General features: G+C 45.2%; 1 protein-coding gene across 1 annotated transcript in view; it reads right to left on the bottom strand.

Annotated features, from left to right (window-relative positions):
• The window catches only part of TMCO6 (transmembrane and coiled-coil domains 6), a 59,550-nt gene that overhangs the window by 906 nt on the left and 36,009 nt on the right, over nt 1-22,635 (bottom strand). Inside the window, 2 exon segments of the mRNA XM_044281038.1 lie at nt 12,276-12,383; nt 22,313-22,480. Coding sequence (XP_044136973.1) covers nt 12,276-12,383; nt 22,313-22,480 — 276 coding nt within the window.

Raw genomic sequence — 22,635 nt, 5'->3', positions numbered from 1 at the left:
TCCAGGACAGGAAACGGAAACTTTCGTGGAGAGCTCTTAAGGAGGGGCTCTTCCCCTATACCACCAGTTCCTGTTTCCTGTCCTATCGATAGGACTTTTTTCTTTTGTGGAAAGCTAGATTTAGGCTGCAGGAGCCCCTGAGACAGATCATGATAGGGGTTACCTGGTGCGGAGTAAGTCTCCATTAGGAGCCGCCTGCAAAGTCTGAGGCCTTTTCCTTCTCGGTCCTGGATGCTTTAGCGGACTGATGTTCCTGGGCAGTCCCAGCATAACAGCAAGGTGATGCTGACATGGCGGATCCTCCTGGTGGTGTTCAGGAGGTCTGGGGCCTTTCTCTGCCTGCCCCCCTGACTGGGCAGCTTACAGAGGCGGGGGGTGGGGGAATTAGTTTGTCCTGTTTGCTCTGCTCGCAAACCAGAAGTTGCGCGGCACAACTTCTGGTATTTGGAACGCACGTCGAAAGAGGGCCCTAGGAAAGCTACCACAAAAACCAGAGGGAAAGAGTGTGCTGTATGCAAGAAAAAACTCCCCCCTTCCTGGTCTCTAGTTATTATGTCAGCATTGTGTGAACAAGGTGGTAGAAGAGGAATCTCCATCTCTACTTCAGAGCATTAAAGGGATTCTGTCACCATTTTACCCCCTACAGTAAAACAGCTACTTGTAGGTCTCCCTGAGCTGTATTAAATGATGCCCTTATTAACTAATAGTCTTGATTTTAGTGATATGCTAATGACTTACATAAGGTGCCCAAGGGGATGTCCTTTCCTAACTTTGTGCCCAGCCGCACCCCTCGGTCCGGTGCCCAGCGCCGCCTATAATATAATATATTCAAGAGCCGGCAAGCTGACGTAAAGAAGTATTGGAGATTTTGACAAAACTAGGATGCCAGAAACTGGGGAAAGTCAAAACTGACCCCTTCCCAAAGTTGTGTATTTTCTTGTTGTATCCTTCCTCAGCACAAGATATCCCAATTAAGAGAAGATGGGCTGTCCCTGGTAGCCTCAAAAGATCGAACCATCAGACAGGGAATGTCAGTATTAGGCAAAATTACCTCCATGTTACCCATTGTCAGTTGGGCCCTGTTTCACTCCAGAATACTTCAATGGCAGATTCTAAAAGAGTGGCAGGGATCACTATCCCCATTGGATGCCCCACTTCCTCCCAACCCTTAAGGTGATGCATCATTAACCTGGTGTCTGGAACCTTCAAATCTGTCTCGGGGCCTCTCTTGGGATCTACAGGAGCAGATAACCATAACCACAGATGCCAGTCTGACCAGGTGGGGGGGCCTATTGTCTGTGGGGAGTTCGACAGGGAATATGGAGCTCAATGGAGAATATGAGAGAGCTCAGAGCAGTTCTATTTGCCTTAAAAGATTTCCTACCCATAATACAAGGAAAGGGAATAAAGATCTTCTCAGACAGCGCCACGGTGGTATCCTACCTAAACGGGCAAGGAGGGACCAGATCAAAAATATTATGTCCTTAGCCGCAGACATTTTTTACCTGATTATTGCTTATGTTTCTTTCATCAAAGCAGTAGACTTAAGGGGAACAGAAAACAAGGCGGCAGACTATCTAATCAGAAACCTTCTAGATCAGGGAGAATGGTGTTCAAACCAAGAAGTCTTCAGCCAGATAATTCAGCTATGGGGCCATCCTCAAGTAGACCCCTTTGCAAACAGGCAGAACACAAAATGCAACCTATTTCCCCTTAATCCGGAAGATTCTCCGGCAGGGATAGATGCCTTCTCCCTTCCGTGGCCAAATCAACTTCTGTATGCCTTTCCTCCTTTAAGACGTCTTCCGAGAGTATTGCAGGAACAGAGAAGATGGTTCACCTGGTTGAGAAAGCTTTCTCTAACAGATCCCTGGATTCTTCCAGACATGCAGGATCTGTTGTTTCAGGGTCCTATCTTCCATCTGGAAGCAAGAAACCTTCATCTAACAGCCTGGTATTTGGAGGGGAAATCCTAGAATGCAGGTATCTATCTAAGGAAGTTGTATCTACCCTATTATCCTGTAGGAAAAAAGTAACCTCTACTATTTACCTCAGAATATGGAAGACATTCTTAAACTTTTCTAAAATCCCGGTAGATCCCTTGAGTTCTCCTCCTATGTCTGAAATTCTAGATTACAAAAGGGTCTCTGTAAGAACCTAAGACCTAGCACTCTTAAGGTACAAGTTTCTTCCCTTAGTGCTTTTATTGATTTCCCTATTGCTATCCATCCATGGATTAGGAGATTCTTTAAAGCCATTAGTAGGATTAAACCTGTGATCAGATCATCAGTTCCCCCATGGGATCTTAATCTAGTTTTGTCTAGAATGATGGAGCCGCCTTTCGAACCACTACAGGATTTATCTATTAAAACTTTGTCTTTTAAAACCGTGTTTCTGGTGGCGATTACCTCTGCCAGGCACGTGGGTAAGATTTCTGCCTTTTCAGCCTCTCCTCCTTAGGCCTCGTGCACACGACCGTTGTGTGTTTTGCAGTCTGCAAAACATGGATGGCGTCAGTGTGCGTTCCGCAATTTGCAGAACGGTACAGACCGCCTTTAATATAACTGCCTATTCTTGTCCGTAAAGCGCAGACAAGAATAGGACATGTTGTTATATTTTTTTTGTGAACCACTGGACAGAGTGCGCATTAAACCAGATCCTTCTTTTCTACCTAAAGTGGTCTTCCATCCTTGTGTCAGACGTTAAAAGCTGCCTGTCTGAATACTTGAAAGTCACTAGGTCAATGGAGAAAATCCTCTAGACTTTTTATACAATTTGGAGGAAGAAACAGAGGTTATAAAATGTCTTCTAGAACACTATCTAGATGGATAGTGGGGGCTATCACCTTAGCCTATTCCTCAGCGGAGGAAACTCCCCCTTTTGGGATTTGGTGCTATACATAACAAAAAAGTGTGAAACAGAAAATATGTCATACTAGTTTCTTCAAAGTAGCCACCTTTTGCTTTGATTACTGCTTTGCACACTCTTGGCATTCTCTTGATGAGCTTCAAGAGGTAGTCACCTGAAATGGTCTTCCAACAGTCTTAAAGGAGTTCCCAGAGATGCTTAGCACTTGTTGGCCCCTTTGCCTTCACTCTGCGGTCCAGCTCACCCCAAACCATCTCGATTGGGTTCAGGCCCGGTGACTGTGGAGGCCAGGTCATCTGGCGCAGGCTGCAGCACCCCATCACTCTCCATGGTCAAATAGCCCTTACACATCCTGGAGGTGTGTTTGGGGTCATTGTCCTGTTGAAAAATAAATGGTCCAACTAAACGCAAACCGGATGGAATAGCATGCCGCTGCAAGATGCTGTGGTAGCCATGCTGGTTCAGTATGCCTTCAATTTTTAATAAATCCCCAACGGTGCAAAGCACCATCATACCTCCTCCTCCATGCTTCACGGTGGGAACCAGGGATGTAGAATCCATCCGTTTACCTTTTCTGCATCGCACAAAGACACAGTGGTTGGACCCAGAGATCTCAAATTTGGACTCCTCAGACCAAAGCACAGATTTCCACTGGTCTAATGTCCATTCCTTGTGTTCTTTAGCCCAAACAAGTCTCTTCTGTTTGTTGCCTGTCCTTAGCAGTGGTTTCCTAATAGATATTCTACCATGAAGGCCTGATTCACACAGTCTCCTCTTAACAGTTGTTCTAGAGATGTGTCTGCTACTAGAATTCTGCGTGGCATTGACCTGGTCTCTAATCTGAGCTGCTGTTAACCTGCGAATCTACAATTTTCATAGTCCTGAAAATAAAGAAAACTCTTTGAATGAGAAGGTGTGTCCAAACTTTTGGTCTGTACTGTAGCTGTGTACAAAATTAAGCAATCACATTCAAAATCATGTTAAATAGGAGTCGGCATACACCTGCCATCATTTAAAGTGCCTCTGATTAACCCCAAATAAAGTAGCTCTAGTTGGTCTTTCCTAAAAATAAAATCTTAGTCGCATCCCATAGCAAAAGCCATGGTCCACAGAGAGCTTCCAAAACATCAGAGGGATCTCATTGTTAAAAGGTATCAGTCAGGAAAAGGGTACAAAAAGAATTTCCAAGGCATTAGATATACCATGGAACACAGTCATCATCAAGTGGAGAAAATATGGCACAACCATGACATTACCAAGAACTGGACATCCCTCCAAAATTGATAAAAAGACGAGAAAAAAACTGGTCTGGGAGGCTACTAAGAGGCCAGGCCTACAGCAACACTGAAGAAGCTGCAGGAATATCTGGCAAGTACTGGCTGTGTGGTACATGTGACAACAATCTCCTGTATTCTTCATATGTCTGGGCTATGGGGTACAGTGGCAAGACGAAAGCCTTTTCTTAGGAAGAAAAACATCCAAGCCAGGCTACATTTTGCAAAAACACATCTGAAGTCTCCCAAAAGCATGTGGGAAAAGGTGTTCTGGTCTGATGAAACTAAGGTTGAACCTTTTGGCCATAATTCCAAAAGATATGTTTGGCGCAAAAACAACACTGCACTTAACTAAAAGAACACCATACCCACAGTGAAGCATGGTGGTGGCAGCATCATGCCAAGGGGCTGTTTTTCTTCAGCTGGAACTGGGGCCTTAGTTAAGCTAGAGGGAATTATGAACAGTTCCAAATACCAGTCAATATTGGCACAAAACCTTCAGGTTTCTGCTAGGAAGCTGAACATGAAGAGGAACCTCATCTTTCAGCATGACGTCAGCCCAAAGAATCCATCCAAATCAACAAAGGAATGGCTTCACCAGAAGAAGATTTAAAGTTTTGGAATGGCCCAGCTAGAGCCCAGACCTGAATCAGATTGAAAATCTGTGGGGTGATCAGGAGATGCCCTAGCAATCTGACAGATTTGGAGTGTTTTTGCAAAGAAGAGTGGGCAAATCTTGCCAAGTCAAAATGTGCCCTGCTGATAGACCCAAAAAGACTGAGTGCTATAATAAAATCAAAATGTGCTTCAACAAAGTATTAGTTTGAGGGTGTGCACACTTCTGCAACCATATTATTTTATTTTTATATTTTTCTTCCCTCTAACTAAAAGATTTCAGTTTGTTTTTCAATTGAGTTGTACAGTTTACAGGTCACATTAAAGGTGGAAAAAGTTCTGAAATGATTTATCTTTGTCTCATTTTTTACATCACAGAAACCTGACATTTTAACAGGGGTGTGTAGACTTTGTATATCCCGTGTGTGTGTGTGTGTGTGTGTGTGTGTATATGTGTGTATATATATATATATATATAGCAAAGAAAATCCGCAGCACTCCTTGAAGTATAATATAATTTATAATTTTATTCACACATGTCAAAATTAGACAAAGTTTCGGTTCTCTCACAGAACCTTTCTCAAGTCAGGTGAACATAAAGTGCATATGTGCAAGTATAAGTACATCATCACATTGTTACCAATTAATTCATCAACCAATACAAAACCAGTACACTCCCATATTTAAGGCATGTTACAATTCATTCATTAACTCCATGTGTACAGATAAAGACGGATCACAGTGCTTCCTCATCATTACAATATCGATCATGATTATTCATCACCATACTGAGTGAATAAAAGTGCATAAGATAAAGTGCGGTGTAAATCCTACATACTAAAATACCTTGATGTGGCTTCATGCGGTGGAACAGAAGGAGATGGCGTCTAAACTTCTATGGAGGCACGCCACTACTCCGCGTCTCTTCCTCCTCAATGCGCATGTGTCAATTCCTTCCCCACTAACGACACAGTACATAACTCCTATGCGTCATCCGTAGGCGGAGACCCAGCGTCATGACGTCAGATCCACTCCGTCAGTGGCTACCACGCGCCAGTATGCTGCGGCAGTAATCCAAACCCTGTCACAGGTCTATTCTGCCATTTTTCATTAGGGCACTCATTTGGGCAATATCTTGCGCCTTTTTCTCCTATTCCCTCTTCCCACTTGCCAACCAGCAAAGGTAAACGCCTGAACCATACTTTCAAAGAGTACAATTGTACAAAATACATCGCATTATGACATGAATCAATCCATGTAACATCCATTGGGTCCACCCCATACAGCATGCTAGATACAATGCTAGAGTGCACCACCTTATCCCTAATGTTGCCTTCTCTTTTGTATGCCATCATAGGCGGATTTTTAAAAGCAGCTATACTGGGATGCCCACTTGTCTAATTTTGACATGTGTGAATAAAATTACACATTTTTTATACTTCAAGGAGTGCTGCAGATTTTCTTTGCTGTTTCCATCCTAAATCGAGGGACCACCGCGGGCACCTTACAGCTACAGCTGCATGTCAAGAGAGTGCTGCCTGACTTTTTTCTATGGATCTATCTATATATATATATATATTTGTGGGAGGAGCTAAGCGAGGAACAGAATAGGCATGCCTACGGACTGTCCTAACCTAACTGGCTGGAGTGTGCCCGGCGCCAGTGACGAGGTAAGGCCTGAATAAGTGGGCCACCTAGGAGGAGAGTAAAAGAAAAGGGGACGGGAGGGAGGGGCAACAAACGGGCGCCCTCCTGCTTGTAGGAGGGGGTCTAAATAGGGTGAGTATGCTCCTCCCACAATTACAGGCTGCAAGCAGCCTTCAACATTTGTGGGAGGAGCTAAGCGAGGAACAGAATAGGCATGCCTACGGACTGTCCTAACCTAACTGGCTGGAGTGTGCCCGGCGCCAATGACGAGGTAAGGCCTGAATAAGTGGGCAAAAGAGAACTGGCACGTTGCAGGGAGTGAAGCATTGATTGAAGCCTTGTGTGAACTAATGCCAAAGAACAAAAGGCTCTGGAGATCTCAGCCCGTGGATTCGGAATGTACCTTGTGAAGCAGGACGACCGCCAACGACCCATCTTGCGGATGACGTGCGCCAGTACCTGGTGACTAGATGCTGCAGACGAGGCCCCTATGCGAAAGGAGTGCCCAGATATCGTGCTAGGGTTGAAACCCAACCCTGCGGCCAGGGTGCGGATGTTGGAGATGAACAGGGTCGAAGACAGGGGCTTACCGTTGATCGGGAGCAACGGGTCGTCTAGAGCGGGAGATTGGAGGGAGGCCAGGAGCACCTTGATAGGACACCAACAGGTGGCCGTAGGGAAATTCCACCTCTGTGGGAGGACCGGTCTGATTGGTCTTGGAGGATGGGATGGACAGGATGAAGTGGTCGGAGTGCCAGGCGAGATGTCGCCTGAGCAGGGTTGTTCGGGAGATGGCGCTGCAGGTGAACTCATGAACCCGAGGTACGTGGCCGCTTTGGTAATGATGCTTGCTGGTTGCCCAAAAGGAAGACCGTCTAGGGCTATGGATAACTTGTGGAAAAGCTCACCTGACACCGGCTGCCTGCGCACCTGGACCGCCACGCTAACTTACTGAATGCCCCTGAGAGTGGCTTTGATGGCCTGATTTGAAAAGATGGATCTGGCAGAAGGGTCGCTGAGCATCCGGTGGTGTTGGATACCGGCCAAATACAGCTAGATGGTATTGAAAGAGAGGTGGCGGTGGGTGTAGCAATGGGCTATGAAGGCCATGATAAAAGTGACCTCGTCCACCTCCCCTTGTGGATGGGTGTCAGCGAACCGATTGAACATGCTGAACCCGGCGTCCTAGTTCCTGGCGGTGTTGGCGGCTAGCGACCGCTGGACTAATGACCATGCGGTTGCTATCAGGGGCACTAGTTCAGCAGGAGGGCGCTGTAAGGTGGAGCTGGAATGCCGACGGGATCAGCCTCCGGGAGTTCCTGGAAGAAAACATTGAGGTTAAAACGAGACAGGGCGTTGGCCGCCACGTTCTGTGTTCCCTGGATATGGAAAGTGAAGACATGGAAGTTAAATTTCAAGGACAGCCAGACAAGTTTACGTAGCAGGGCCATGATCCTGAGAGATTTGGCCCTCCCCTTTGAAATAACCTCTACCAGGACCTGACGGTCCGTCCTGAAGTTGACTGACCTGTTCGCCCAGAGCGGACCCCAAATGTGGGCAGCTGCCACTATGGGGTATAACTCCAACAGCGGCGAGGACCTCATGGCCTCAGCCTCGGACAGGAGCTCCACCGGCCAACTGCTGACCAACCACTGCAGATAGAAGATGGCCGCGGACCCGCGGGAGGCCGTGGCGTCCGTGAAACTGTGGGGATGCTGCGTCCGGGGATGGCACAAACACCGAGATGCCATTCCACCCGGTCAGGAAGCTTGCCACAACTGAAGATCCGCCATGGCGTGACCGTCCAGCCGGACGGTGGAGTCCTGATCCGGAGCGGTCGGGAGGAGATTGAGAAGCCGGGAAATGAAGGACCTGCCCTGTGGCATGATTTTGAAAGCACAGGTAAGGAACCCTAAGAGGGACTAGAGCTCCTGCTTGGACAAGACTCCGGAAGAGGCCGCGGAGGGAAATGTGTACCACCAGTGGGAAAAACCTGAGCGATTTAGGCAAATGCGAACAACCTGTGGGAAAAAGACCTGAGCGATTCGGGCAAATGCGAACAACCTGTGGGAACTGAGCGAATCGGGGAATACGTAACCTGAGTGAATCAAGAAAATACACACAACCTGGAAATACCGCCAACCTGAAAGAGACAGGAAAATACAAAACCTGAGTGATTCAGGGAAATACGTAACCTGGGTTCATCAGGAAAACATACCACCTGGAAATACCGGCAACCTGAAAGAGAATGTAAAATACAAAACCTGAGCGATTCAGGGAAATACCTGACCTGAGTGAATCAGGGAAAACGTAAACCTGAGTGACTTGGGCACCTACATAAACCTGAGCGATCCAGAAAACATGAACCCGGGATTTTTTGGGAAACATAAACCCGAGTGATTCAGGTAAATACATGAACCTGAGCGATTCAGGGAAACGCATGAACCCGAGCGATCCAGGAAACACGTAAACCTCCGCGACTCCGGGGAATTAGACCTGGGTGAATGGGTAAATACGTGAATTTTTGAGCTAATCCGGGAAATACATGAAACCTGAGAATCAGAAGGAAACAGGAATGAACATGGTATAGAAAGGATCACAACCTAACCAAATCAACGGACAGCGCTTCCAACTCTCCGGCGGTACTGAAGACCTGGGAATGGCGGCTCGTGATGAACGAAGGAGGGCTCTGAGCTGCGGAGAAGCATCACGCCGCTACTCGGCTGGAACTTACCTGAAACCCGGCCCCGTGGAGTGACCGGGCATGGAGGAGCCCTGCGACACAATTGAGGATGGATCGAAATTCCGGTGGCCTGAGGCCCTGCTCACATGAAAAATAAGCTTGCGTTAGTACGAGACCCGGAGAGAGGTGTGATCTGGTGGCACTGGAAAGAGGCGACGGAGAACCCGGGATACAGCCTGGGCGCCATGGCCAACTGCTGGGTGACCCTGGACAGCCAGAATAAGAGCCCGAAGTCGCGCCGCATGCAACAAACCTGCGGAAACAGGAATCCAGGGAACACACAAGACCCTAGCGATCCAGGGAACCTTACCCCTAAGTGACTAAGGGGAGGCATAACACCAGAGCAATCCAGGGGACCTGGCCCCTGAGTCACTTAGAGAAGTCATGACACATGCAATTTTGGGAACATGACACCTGTGAATTGGAAAAAACATAACCCTGAGCGAATTCAGGGAAGACATGACACATGCGATTCTTGGGTAAATGACCCCTGCAATTTGGAGAAAACATAACCCTGAGCGATTCAGGGAAGACATGACACATGCGATTCTTGGGAACATGACACCTGCGATTTGGAGAAAACATGACGCCTGAGCGAATCAGGGAAGAGAACCACGCTACTGACTTCTGCAGTGAGATGAAGACCTATGAACGGGAGCTCGTGAAGACGAATACTTAACGCAGTGACAGGGTGTAACAACAGCCTCGTGGCTGGATCTTACCTGGACAAGGAGGAAACTTTGGCGCAACGATAGTGGCTTGCTTGCAGCTCTGGTGGCCGAGGCCCTGTTTATGTGAAGAAAGCTGTGCTTGGACCGAAACCCGGCGAGGGATGCGAACAGCTAGTCCCTCATGCAGCGAAAGGGTGCGTGACCCTGACCCAAGCGAACCTGGACCGGAACCGTGCCCGTGTGACCCAGGGAACACATGACGCCCGGGTTTATACTGCCCATGACACCTGACCAAACACAGGGAATACATGACCCCCGAATGAAACAGGGAACACATGACCCCTGAACGCACAGGAACACCAGAAGCCCGGCCAACCACGGGGATCCATGATACCCGAGCGAACAGGGAACACATGACCCTGAACGAACAAGGAACACATGACCCTGAACGAACAAGGAACACCTGGCCCCTGAGTGACCCAGTGAACACGTGGCACCAACATGAAGCCAGGCAGACACCATTCCTGAATGACTTGGGGAAAATCATGACACCTGAGCGATTCAGGGAGACATTACACCTGAGCGATTCAGGGAGACATTACACCTGAGCGATTCAGGGAGACATTACACCTGAGCGATTCAGGGAGACATTACACCTGAGCGATTCAGGGAGACATTACACCTGAGCGAATCAGGGAGACATTACACCTGAGCGAATCAGGGAGACATTGTACCAGAGCGATACAGGGAGACATTGTACCAGAGCTGAAACCGGGAGACATTGTACCAGAGCGAAACCGGGAGACATTGTACCAGAGCGAAACCGGGAGACATTGTACCAGAGCGAAACCGGGAGACATTGTACCAGAGCGAAACCGGGAGACATTACAACCAGAGCGAATCAGGGAGACATTACAACCAGAGCGAATCAGGGAGACATTGCACCTGAGCGATTCAGGGAGACATTGCACCTGAGCGATACAGGGAGACATTACAACAGAGCGAACATTTTTATATACACACACTTTTCACATATATAGTGGTGGATCCTATTCACGGTTTATTTTCATGATTATTCTTTTGTTATAATTTATCTTCGTATCTCTGTTATTAACTGGATTAGACACATAGGGCCAGATTTATCATGACTCTGACAGCTCACTCCACTTTCACATGTGGCTAAAGTCAGTTTTAGCCAAGTCAGATTTATGATCGGCCCTTTAAGACTGTAATAAATGTGGTTTGACGGTAGCAGTTTATCCGTCAGTAAGCAGCTTTACAAAAGTCGCACATCTTTACGAAACAGTAGCATGTTCTATTAAAAAGTCGCATAAGATAAGCATGGTCCTCACTGGAGTGAAATTGCGAATTTTTTTGCGACTTTTTAAATAGTCACAATAGTAAATATGTCTAGAGATTAATTTACATAAGAAAACACGCCTACTTTCAGAAAACTGGCGAGCATAGTGCAGAGCCAATAAAAGGCGCAAATTTTTGCGCAGTTTAAGCAATTGCGCAAAAATGTGTGACTTTTTCACTCCATTATTCTGACTTGAGCTAATGATTAATCTGGCCCATAATTCGTATCTCCGTGTCCCTAACAGCCTGATCTGTAAAAGTAAAGTACGACTGAATAAAGATGCCAACATAAGGTGGACATATGGTATTTTGTAAGCTATAACTGTCTTAAAAGCAGAAAAATTCAAATGTGTAAAATTGCAAATGTTACATTTTCATTAAATTTGGGATTTTCTTATAAATACAAAATATATTGACCACAATTTATCACTAAGAAAGTACTCCATGTGCATTCCATAAGTCCGTTTTGCGGACAAGGACAGGCATTGTTACAATGCATCCAGAAAAAAAAAACTAAATGTCACACAGATGTCATCAGTTTTTTTTATTTGCGGATCTGTGTGTTGAAGACTGCATAATACATACGGTCGTGTATATGAGCCCTTAGGCAGATCTTCTGTGCTGTCCACATAGAGGCCCTGTCCATAAGATGTACAGTGCTGGTGGCGAAAGGGTTAAACACTGGTGTTTTCTGTGTCATAGAAATCATCAGATTTAATTAATTTCAGCAGCTTACAATCACTGCCTTGTGAATGTATGTTTGTCGATGCAGTAACTGGATTACAACTGTGTACTCACTGCGCTGTGTGCCAGCATCCTGAAGCCGCCGCCGATGAATGAGAGAAACACTCGTTCATCGGGTAATAGCATTGTTGGTGGAGTCGCCTAAATCATTGTTTCTTCAGCAGCAGATTGTGGTGTCTAAACAGCACTCTGCTGACCGCAAACAATGATTCAGTATGGGGACAAGTGATGGCATTAGCGATCGCTCTTCCCCATACTGTGGAGGGGATCACTGCATGTAAATGGTTACCTCCACTGATGAGCAGTGTAAAGGGGCCTCCCGGGACTGTTTAGAAAGGTTATTAAAGTTCTCACCATTGGCCTGCAGTAATTCTGGATTGCTTCCATACGCTGTTGTATCTCAGGGTGATCCTTATGAATTTCTGGAATTTGTACTAAAGAATGCACAATGATGTCATCAGCCTAAGGAAAAAAATATGTATTTTAGCGTTTTAAAAAAGGGACTTTTCAGTTAAAAATAGGGAATATGCCATCAAAAAATTACCTATTGTTTAAATCACATTTTTTAGATTTTTTTGTGGTTTTCGTTTACATTTTCCACTAGGCCTTATAAAGGTCATGGTTTCCTGTTCTGTACAGGTAACTTTTCAGTAGCCATTATCACTACAGGCACCTCTCTAGGATCCATCATTCACAATAGGTGATATCACAGAAGTCACAGAGCATGCCTAGAAAACTCTCCCTAGTCTATTGCATCTATGACCAATGACCTTTGCTCAAAGAACAGGAAGTTTTGACATACTCTCAGCCTAGCAGCCTGTGTGATTACCGTATTTAAAAAAAATTACACAGTCATTGAAAGTACAAAAGTTTTTGTGCTTACTTGTAAAATCCTTTTTTTCAATGAGTTCATTCGGGGACACAGAAGATCATGGGTATAGCTGCTTCTAGGAGGCAACACTAAGCTGAAAACAAAGGGTTAGCGCCTCTTCTCAGCTATACACTTTCTGCAAGCACTGAGCTAATCAGTTTGTACAAAAGCAGTAGGAGCAACCAACATAAACCAATAGTAAGAAAGAATGCTGGAGATGGGTCAAAACTAGGGATGAGCGAACCTGAACTTTACAGGCTTGGGTTTAAGCAGTGGAGGAATCCCGTTATGAAGGAATATAATGGAATTTTATGATGGAATCAATGGATGTCGTATATCTGGACTTCTCCAAAGCATTTGACACTGTACCACATAAAAGGTTAGTATATAAAATGAGAATGCTCGGACTGGGAGAAAATGTCTGTATGTGGGTAAGTAACTGGCTCAGTGATAGAAAACAGAGGGTGGTTATTAACGGTACACACTCAGATTGGGTCACTGTCACTAGTGGAGTACCTCAGGGGTCAGTATTGGGCCCTATTCTCTTCAATATATTTATTAATGATCTTGTAGAAGGCTTGCATAGTAAAGTATCAATTTTCGCAGATGACACTAAACTGTGTAAAGTAATTTACACTGATGAGGACAGTATACTACTACAGAGGGATCTGGATAGATTGGAGGCTTGGGCAGATAAGTGGCAGATGGGGTTTAACACTGATAAATGTAAAGTTATGCACATGGGAAGGAAAAATGCAAGTCAACCGTACATACTAAATGGTAAAACACTCGGTAACACTGACATGGAAAAGAATCTAGGAATTTTAATAAACAGCAAACTAAGCTGCAAAAACCAGTGTCAGGCAGCTGCTGCCAAGGCCAACAAGATAATGGGTTGCATCAGAAGGGGCATAGATTCCCGTGATAAGAACATAGTCCTACCACTTTACAAATCGCTAGTCAAACCACACATGGAGTACTGTGTACAGTTCTGGGCTCCTGTAAACAAGGCAGACATAGCAGAGCTGGAGAAGGTCCAGAGGAGGGCAACTAAAGTAATAACTGGAATGGGGCAACTACAGTACCCTGAAAGATTATCAAAATTAGGGTTATTCACTTTAGAAAAAAGACGACTGAGGGGAGATCTAATTAATATGTATAAATATATCAGGGGACAGTACAGAGATCTATCCCATCAGCTATTTATCCCCAGGACTGTGACTGTGACGAGGGGACATCCTCTGTGTCTGGAGGAAAGAAGGTTTGTACACAAACATAGAAAAGGATTCTTTACGGTAAGAGCAGTGAGACTATGGAACTCTCTGCCTGAGGAGGTGGTGATGGTGAGTACAATAAAGGAATTCAAGAGGGCCCTGGACGTTTTTCTGGAGCTTAATAATATTACAGGCTATAGCTACTAGAGAGGGGTCTTCCTCTGGATCAACTTGCGGGATAACAGGCCGAACTGGATGGACAAATGTATTTTTTCGGCCTTATGTACTATGTTACTATGAATGCAAAGAGGAAGCCTTTAACCCTTTCGCTACCATGTACGGCGCTGGAGTGATGTGTAAACATGGCTCCTGCTTGCACGTGCAGCTGGCGCTATGGCTGGCAGATCTCTGCCGTTTACCGTGACTGAAAATAATGCTGATCGCGGTAATTAAATGCTTTAGATGCCTTGACCAAGTGAGGTCACGGCCTCTAAATGTTAAAAATTAAAGAATATTAAAGTTTAAATCACCCCCCCCCCTTTCCGTATAAAAAATACCTAAATAACAATAAATATAAACATCATGGGTATCACCCTGACCGAAAAAAAACACCTATACTATTAAAATTGAAAAAAAAAAATCCAATACGGCGAATGGTGTAACGGAAAAAAGGGTCAAAATGGCCAATTTGCCATTTTTTCATTGCTTCTCTTACCCCAAAAAATGTCATAAAATGTGATCAAAAAGTCACGCACACTCCAAAATTGTATCAATAAAATCTACAGATTGTTCCACAAAAAATGAGCCCCTAAACAGCTCAGTAGACATAAGTATTAAAAAAAAAGTTATGGGGGTCAGAATTTTATGCCATAATTAATGGTGGCATTAGAAAGTACAACTTGTCCTGCAAAATGAAACTCTCATACCAGCTATGTGACCGGAAATATAAAAAGATATGGCTCAAGGAAAATAGGGGAGGAAAATTAAAACGCAAAAAGGAAAAAAACCTCTGGTATCCTAAGGGTTAAGAGGCATTACGTTTTAATCCATCAGAATATAATTCTATGGCCAAGCATAACGGATCCATCTGGTTTCCGTTACGCAGGACTTTGTTTTTCGTCCTGCATAATGGAAACCAGACGGATCCGTTATGCTTGGCCATAGACTTCTATTATGACGGATCAAAACTAAATGCCGCTTAAAGTCTTCCGTTTTGCATTTCGTCATAGAATACCATTATAACGGGATTCCTCCACTGCCTGAACCCAAACCTGTAAAGTTCAGTTCGCTCATCCCTAGTCAGAACGAAGAACAGGTGGGATCCATCAGGAAGAACCAGCACTGGCTGGGAGCTGTGTTCCTCAATGAATTTTAAAAAATCCTATTTTCTGGCACATATCATTGGGGGACACAGGGCAGTGCACATAAGCACTCTCAAGTAAAACGAACTTTGGGAGGATGGAAACAACTTGCAGGGTCTTAAACAGGAAAGAATGGTGAGAGGTCAGGTGCTAGCAAATGAAAAATATGAAAGGAAGGTGATTAGTATGGGAAAACCAGAGCATCATGTGGGGCACATGGAAGCAAAAAAACATGTAGAAACAGGATAAAGTTTCTGCGCACGAACTCCAGGGAATAATGTCCGCTGTTGGTCTATGCTGGACAAGAAGAAAAGATACAGAATCTACTGAGAGCTAGTAGTCCCCATGCTGAAGTTGGAAATGCGATAGGTTGTCTTGTCTCTGAAAAAATTAAGACATCAGTGATGTCATCAAGAGAGAGAGGGAACAACTGCTCCACCTGGTGGGGGCACAAAGCGTTGACACGCGTCATCTGAAATGCACAGGTTGGGCAGCCAGAACATGAGTAATGCTGGAGCAGCCATGGTATGAAATGACAGCACTGATCCCCCATCCGTGAAGCAAATAATGCAGTCGGCAAGTCCAGTAGACACAGGGTAGGAGTTACCAGCTACATCATCAGTACTAGACTGCATCCAGTGCTATCACAAATACTTAGTCTGTGGAAGGTAGGGATGTGAGTGACCATAGCCATCAGACATGAATCACTTGTGAACTAAAGCAACAAGTGCCAGCACAGAGAAGTAAAAGTAGCTCCCGCACCTATTGCTAGAATAAACTGCTCCGCTGTTGAACGAAAATAAAGTGCAGTTAGGAACAGCATCTGATGTTAGAGCAAATACTCCATCCGATGAAGGAGCAAAGCGAAGTAAATACTCCCCCTCGAGAAGGAAGTTATGTGGTAGTGGTTATGGCATCCAGTGTCAGTACAAATACTTCCCCTCGAGAAGGTGGTTATGTGGTAGTTGTTATGGCATGCAGTGCCAGTGCAAATACTCCCCCTCAACAAGAAGGTTACGTGGTAGTGGTTATGGCATCCAGTGCAAATGCTCCCCCTCGAGAAGGAGGTTACGTGGTAGTGGTTATGGCATCCAGTGCCAGTGCAAATGCTCCCCCTCGAGAAGGAGGTTACGCGGTAGTGATTATGGCATCCAGTGCCAGTGCAAATGCTCCCCTTCGAGAAGGAGGTTATGTGGTAGTGGTTATGGTATCCAGTGCAAATGTTCTCTCTGTGGAAAAAAGAAACACAGTTGCGGCCCCAGTTTCAGTGTTAACACGAATACCACATCTGAGACAGAGCAAAACCGTAGGAGCCACAGTCTGCAGTGCTAGGCCAAATATTCCACTTGAAAGCACTCAGGCAATTCCATAGAGGCCTCCATTACAAATGGTTGCACAAATACTTTGCCCGATAAGGGAGCAATCCCCTGGAGAGATCTGGGGAGGGGGACATGAGAAGCCTTCACACGGCAGCTTCCCTGCTAGGCTGCAGGCTCAATTAGTATGTGTGGCCCGAAAGGGGTAGGGCCCAGCACGAAAGATTCAGAGGAGAAGAAAGTGTAAAAGGATTTGTGCCAGAAACGGACAATGCGCCCACTCCGCCCCCCAATAGATCCTGCCTCTAAATTGAGGCCTAGGCCTAAGAGAAGCCAGGGACTCAATTAGGCTGTTATAACCAGCTTTGCCTCCTGCCACAATGTCGGGTGCCGGAGAACATGAGGAGCGGAGTGTGCAGAGAAAGGTCACAAGGCGAATCAGGGGGCTCCATCAGTCATTTTTCATGTTCACTGCCCCCGGTGGATCTAACCGCAGGAGTCCCCCACCCAATGTGGTGGGGGAAAGGATCTGTAGAATGAGGCCCAGGGTCCCACAGAAAATTAGGTATGAGGAAAAAAGGGGGTGGTGGGGAGCATGATTCCCGTAGGACCTTGTGGAGGAGGGGGGGGGGGGGGTGGCTATGGTGTTGCACACCCATTAGGATTACAGGGGGGTAACCCCAACAAAAACTTGTGCTTGTACGCGACCATATTTGGGGGGAAGGAGGGGGTTAGAGGATATACTTACCCCAGTGTTCTATACTAACCCCGTCTTCATCCTCTTCATAGAAGAAGTACCAGCAGAGTCACATCCTCAGCTGCTGGCACCTAGGTGGTAGCAGGCTGGAATGAAGGGGGGACTGCAGAGAAATAGGTGACCACATGGCTGGCGGAAAGCAGGGGTAATGGGCGAGTTGACCCTGTTACCCATAACTAGAGAGGAAAAAGGTAAAATAACAAACTAAAATAATAAATGAAAATGGCACATAGTGTCTGTAGGAGGCAGACCTTCCTGCTTTGCAGGGCACTCAAGCTAAAACTGATGAGCTCAGTGCCTGAAGGAGGGGTATAGCTAGGGGAAAAACCAACTCTTTCTTTTCAGCTTAGTGTCGCCTTCTAGTGGTGCAGCTATACTCATGGTCTTCTGTGTAACCCAATGATACGAGTGAAAAAAATATTTAAAGAGGACATTTCATCAGAAAATAGTGTGTTAAATTTTTATACGACCTTATGGGGCTGCTCTCACTGATGTCCGGACACTTATTTTTTTCAAATGGACCCTCCGTTCGGCCGCTACGCTCTCTGTCAGTTTCGTTGCCTCATATGCAAATGAGGCAATGAAGTTATAGTAGGCATTGTTCTCTAAGTTCTGCTGGGCGCGGTTATGCTCTCCCTGGCAGCGAGCGCATCCAATCGCGATGCTCTGCGCTGGGGACTCCAAGATGGACCTCGGTCCGGATGTCTAGAAGCTCAAGTTCTCACGAATCTCGCGAGAACTATGGTTTCCTTCTCCCTGGCTAAGAGCGGGGCGCTGCGATTGGATGCGCTCACTGCCAGGGAGAGCATAACCGCGCCCAGCAGAACTTAGAGAACAACGCCTACTATAACTTCGTCACCTCATTTGCATATGAGGCGACGAAACTAACGGAGAGCGTAGCGGCCGAACGGGGGGTTCATTTGAAAAAAAATAAGTGTCTGAACATCAGTGAGAGCAGCCCCATAAGGTCGTATAAGAATTTAACACACTATTTTCTGATGAAAGGTCCTCTTTAACATAAAGCCTGATTCAAACAATTCATTCCCTTTAATTCTCAAAATTCATGCAGTAATGTGGCAGTGTATGGATTCCATGTACCACCATATTCCCCTGTACAAAATGGCCTGCAACACAGCATTCCAGATATAGAAAATGATCATATATATATATATATATATATATATATATGAATAAACACCTGTATGCCTCAACATAAATTTGTCTGCCCACAGCAGACTACAATGGTCAACCATTTATGTTTCAGGTTTATTGTACCTTCAGTTCAGCTGACAAGAATAGCACCATATTCACACTGGCTCACACACACTACAAATTGTTAACTAAAGCATAGGTTTGCTCCAGATCCTGAAACCAATGATTAATCCCTTAGAGACCAGCCTGTTTTGGGCCTTATTGACCAAGTGTTTTTCTTCCTTTTTTCATTGTTGTATTCCAAGAGCTTTTTTATTTTTCCATCTATGTAGCTATATGAGGGCTTCTTTTGTGCGGGACAAGTTGTAGTTTGTAATGGTGTCATTTTGGGGTACACAAAACTTTCTGATAAACTTTTATAAACTTTTTTGTGGGAGGGAGATGGAAAAAAACAGCAATACTGCCACTGAGTATTTACATTATAAATAGGGATGAGCGAATCAACTTCGGATAAAACATCCAAAGTCGATTCGCATAAAACTTCATTAGAATACTGTACGGAGCAAGCGATCCATACAGTTTCAGAATGTATTGGCTCCTATGAGCCGAAGTTATTATTGCTCATCCCTAGTTATAAATTTTACGGCGTAAATTTTTCGGTATAAATAATGAAATATAATTTTTTTTCTCTGGGCCAGTACGATTACAGCAATACCAAATACATGTAATTTTTTTTAGGTTTTACTACTTTTGTGCAATAAACCCCCTTTTTTAAAAGAAAATCTTTTTGCATCGCGGCAACCCAAGACCCATAACTTTTTTATTTTTATAGAGTTGGGTGAGAGCTTGATTTTTGCTGGACGACTAGTTTCCATTGGTATCATTTTGGGGTAAATTACGCTTTTTGATCCCTTCGGCGGAGATTAAGAGTAAATGAGCAATTCCGTTTTTTTATTAAAAAGAGTATTTTCAATGGAAAAAAACTTTTTTTTTTTTACTGGAATTTTTATTTATTTAATAAATGAGAGGTGCAGCCTGCTGGAAAACACTCAAGGCAGGCTTGGGGCCTATACCAGGTCCTGGCTAGCCTTTACACACATCAGCACCCGGCGATTGCATTTGCTGGATGCCGATAGGAGACAGAAGGAGTCTGCTTCCTCTGTCACCGCTTATGTGTGGCAAGCGCCATTGTCCATGTCATGTAAGGAGTTAAACACCCCGGATTGGCACTCCTGTCGGTCTGGGCTGCTAGAGCCTTAGAGCCGGAGCGCAGTTCTCATGTGAGAGCCGAGCCCCTGCCCTCCGCTGCAAGGGGGTCCCGTGCAGCGCTTAGACTGAGCCATCGTGAAAAGGGCGGTCCACCCTAAGTCCCATTAGTGAACGCTGTAAAAATGCATATTGGTGATCACTAACGGTTAAAAAAAAAAAAAAAAAAACAACCTCTCTTGCACTAGTGATGGATATCTTGGCTCACCAATTGGAAATGTCAGCTAGTTTACCCTTTATCTGAGCAAGAGGGAGAAGCAGCACAGAGGACAGTACAGCAGTAATGAGCATTGTAGTTGTAAATCCAGCACCGGGGCGAGACAGAACACTTATCAGAACTAACAGCCTTTCCGGTGTGTCTCGCTGCCTCTCTGCACTGCACCCCCCTCCTCTTTACATACATTCCTAATGGCAGAAACTGCAACCCTGATCTCGCAGTGAGTCTCTAACCCATCTTCACTGAGGCATTGAGAGTGGATATTGAAGTCAGGGGGCAAGGAGAATAGTGGCTGATAAGTGGAGCAAAAGGCATCTTTAAACAGATTAATATAGGTTTATAGTGGCTCACCCTTCTGCTTACCAGGTTCGGTGCTCTAACTATGATGTGGTTCACCCCAACCACATAAGAGGTTAACAATAAAGAAATATGTAAATTATAGTGAGCACTCAATATCTGTGGTCATATATCAGGTCTGTTAATATGACTACTTTATTAGAACATGAAATTGTGCATACAATAGATATAGTAATATAAAATATAGTACCTTAAAATTAAATAATAAAATAAAATATGGAAAAACACAATTAGTTATACCGATGGAAAATTGGTCACTTAAGATTGGTATTGTCTCCTTATAGAGGCTGCAATTTTGTTTTTATAGGTGTTGCAACATTGTTCCCAACGTTAAATGTCTCAGTTATCACTGGTGTATCCGTGAGTGTAGTTAACCAGAAGTACTCACTGTTTGGGGTCCGGCTCGTGTGTAACTGTCCGTGGTGGCGTCCCACCGTGGGTCAGTGCACTCACCCAATGTGACGTTTTTGGAGTATCTTCCGATGTTCACGGTCCGCGGTGTTGTTGCGGTAGTCCTGCTCCCCAAGAAACCGCTGTGCGTCCCACGTGTAGCTGGCGTCCTGCTTTTTTGCTGACACTACACGTGATCAGGGCGCCGGGGAGGTCTTTACCCGATGCAAAGTTGTGGGATATCTCCCGATGATCAAAGTCTGCGGTTACGGTAATCCTGCTTCCAGGTAGCCGCTGTGTGTCCCACGTGTGGCTGGCGTCCTGTGCTTTTTGCCGGCACTCCACGTGATCAGGGCGCCGATGAGGTCTCTACCTGTGATTGGTTCAAGACTCCTGTGATGAATTAGGAATATTTTCGATCACCGTCTATGCGGTCGTGTCCGTGATTACGTGTGCTGATCAGCTCCGATGGGTTGGGATCCTTATAGACAACTGGACACTTTAACCCATCGGAGCTGATCAGCACACGTAATCACGGACACGACCGCATAGACGGTGATCGAAAATATTCCTAATTCATCACAGGAGTCTTGAACCAATCACAGGTAGAGACCTCATCGGCGCCCTGATCACGTGGAGTGCCGGCAAAAAGCACAGGACGCCAGCCACACGTGGGACACACAGCGGCTACCTGGAAGCAGGATTACCGTAACCGCAGACTTTGATCATCGGGAGATATCCCACAACTTTGCATCGGGTAAAGACCTCCCCGGCGCCCTGATCACGTGTAGTGTCAGCAAAAAAGCAGGACGCCAGCTACACGTGGGACGCACAGCGGTTTCTTGGGGAGCAGGACTACCGCAACAACACCGCGGACCGTGAACATCGGAAGATACTCCAAAAACGTCACATTGGGTGAGTGCACTGACCCACGGTGGGACGCCACCACGGACAGTTACACACGAGCCGGACCCCAAACAGTGAGTACTTCTGGTTAACTACACTCACGGATACACCAGTGATAACTGAGACATTTAACGTTGGGAACAATGTTGCAACACCTATAAAAACAAAATTGCAGCCTCTATAAGGAGACAATACCAATCTTAAGTGACCAATTTTCCATCGGTATAACTAATTGTGTTTTTCCATATTTTATTTTATTATTTAATTTTAAGGTACTATATTTTATATTACTATATCTATTGTATGCACAATTTCATGTTCTAATAAAGTAGTCATATTAACAGACCTGATATATGACCACAGATATTGAGTGCTCACTATAATTTACATATATCTTTAAACAGATGACACCATTAAGCACAGCTGCCATGTACATCCTATGTTCCTAAGCCAAATGCATATTTTGGTTAAAAAAATTACAAAAATGCATTAAATATAATCACATATTTAATAGAGGAAATAACAGTAACATCACACTACAACATACATGAAAGCACAAATCATTTGTAAAGTGACCCGTGTACCTCTGGGCAGTAACGCAGTAACATGTTCATCAAATCCAAGCAGCGTATTGTCACCATCACATCTTCACTGCCAAGCAGGTGAGTCAGGCTGGAAAGAACGCCTTTTTCTTGGAGACGCTGACAGTAAGCATGCCCAAACTCCGCTATGTTACATAACACAGAGAGAGCCTGCAGAATGAATTCAAGTGAAGAGAAATCATCAGAACTTGTTCTTCCTCAGAGATAACAGATTCCATTGCCCCTCAATCGAGTAGTCGATTTACAAAGACCCAAAGCGGTCAAGGAATCAGAGCTGTCATGCAGAATTCCTCTTTTCTACTGTA

This window comes from Bufo gargarizans, chromosome 2, assembly GCF_014858855.1.
Source record: "Bufo gargarizans isolate SCDJY-AF-19 chromosome 2, ASM1485885v1, whole genome shotgun sequence".
In the NCBI taxonomy this organism is placed as follows: Eukaryota; Metazoa; Chordata; class Amphibia; order Anura; family Bufonidae; genus Bufo; species Bufo gargarizans.
The sequence above is the reverse complement of the archived record's forward strand: the minus strand, read 5'-3'. Positions and strand labels throughout refer to the sequence as shown.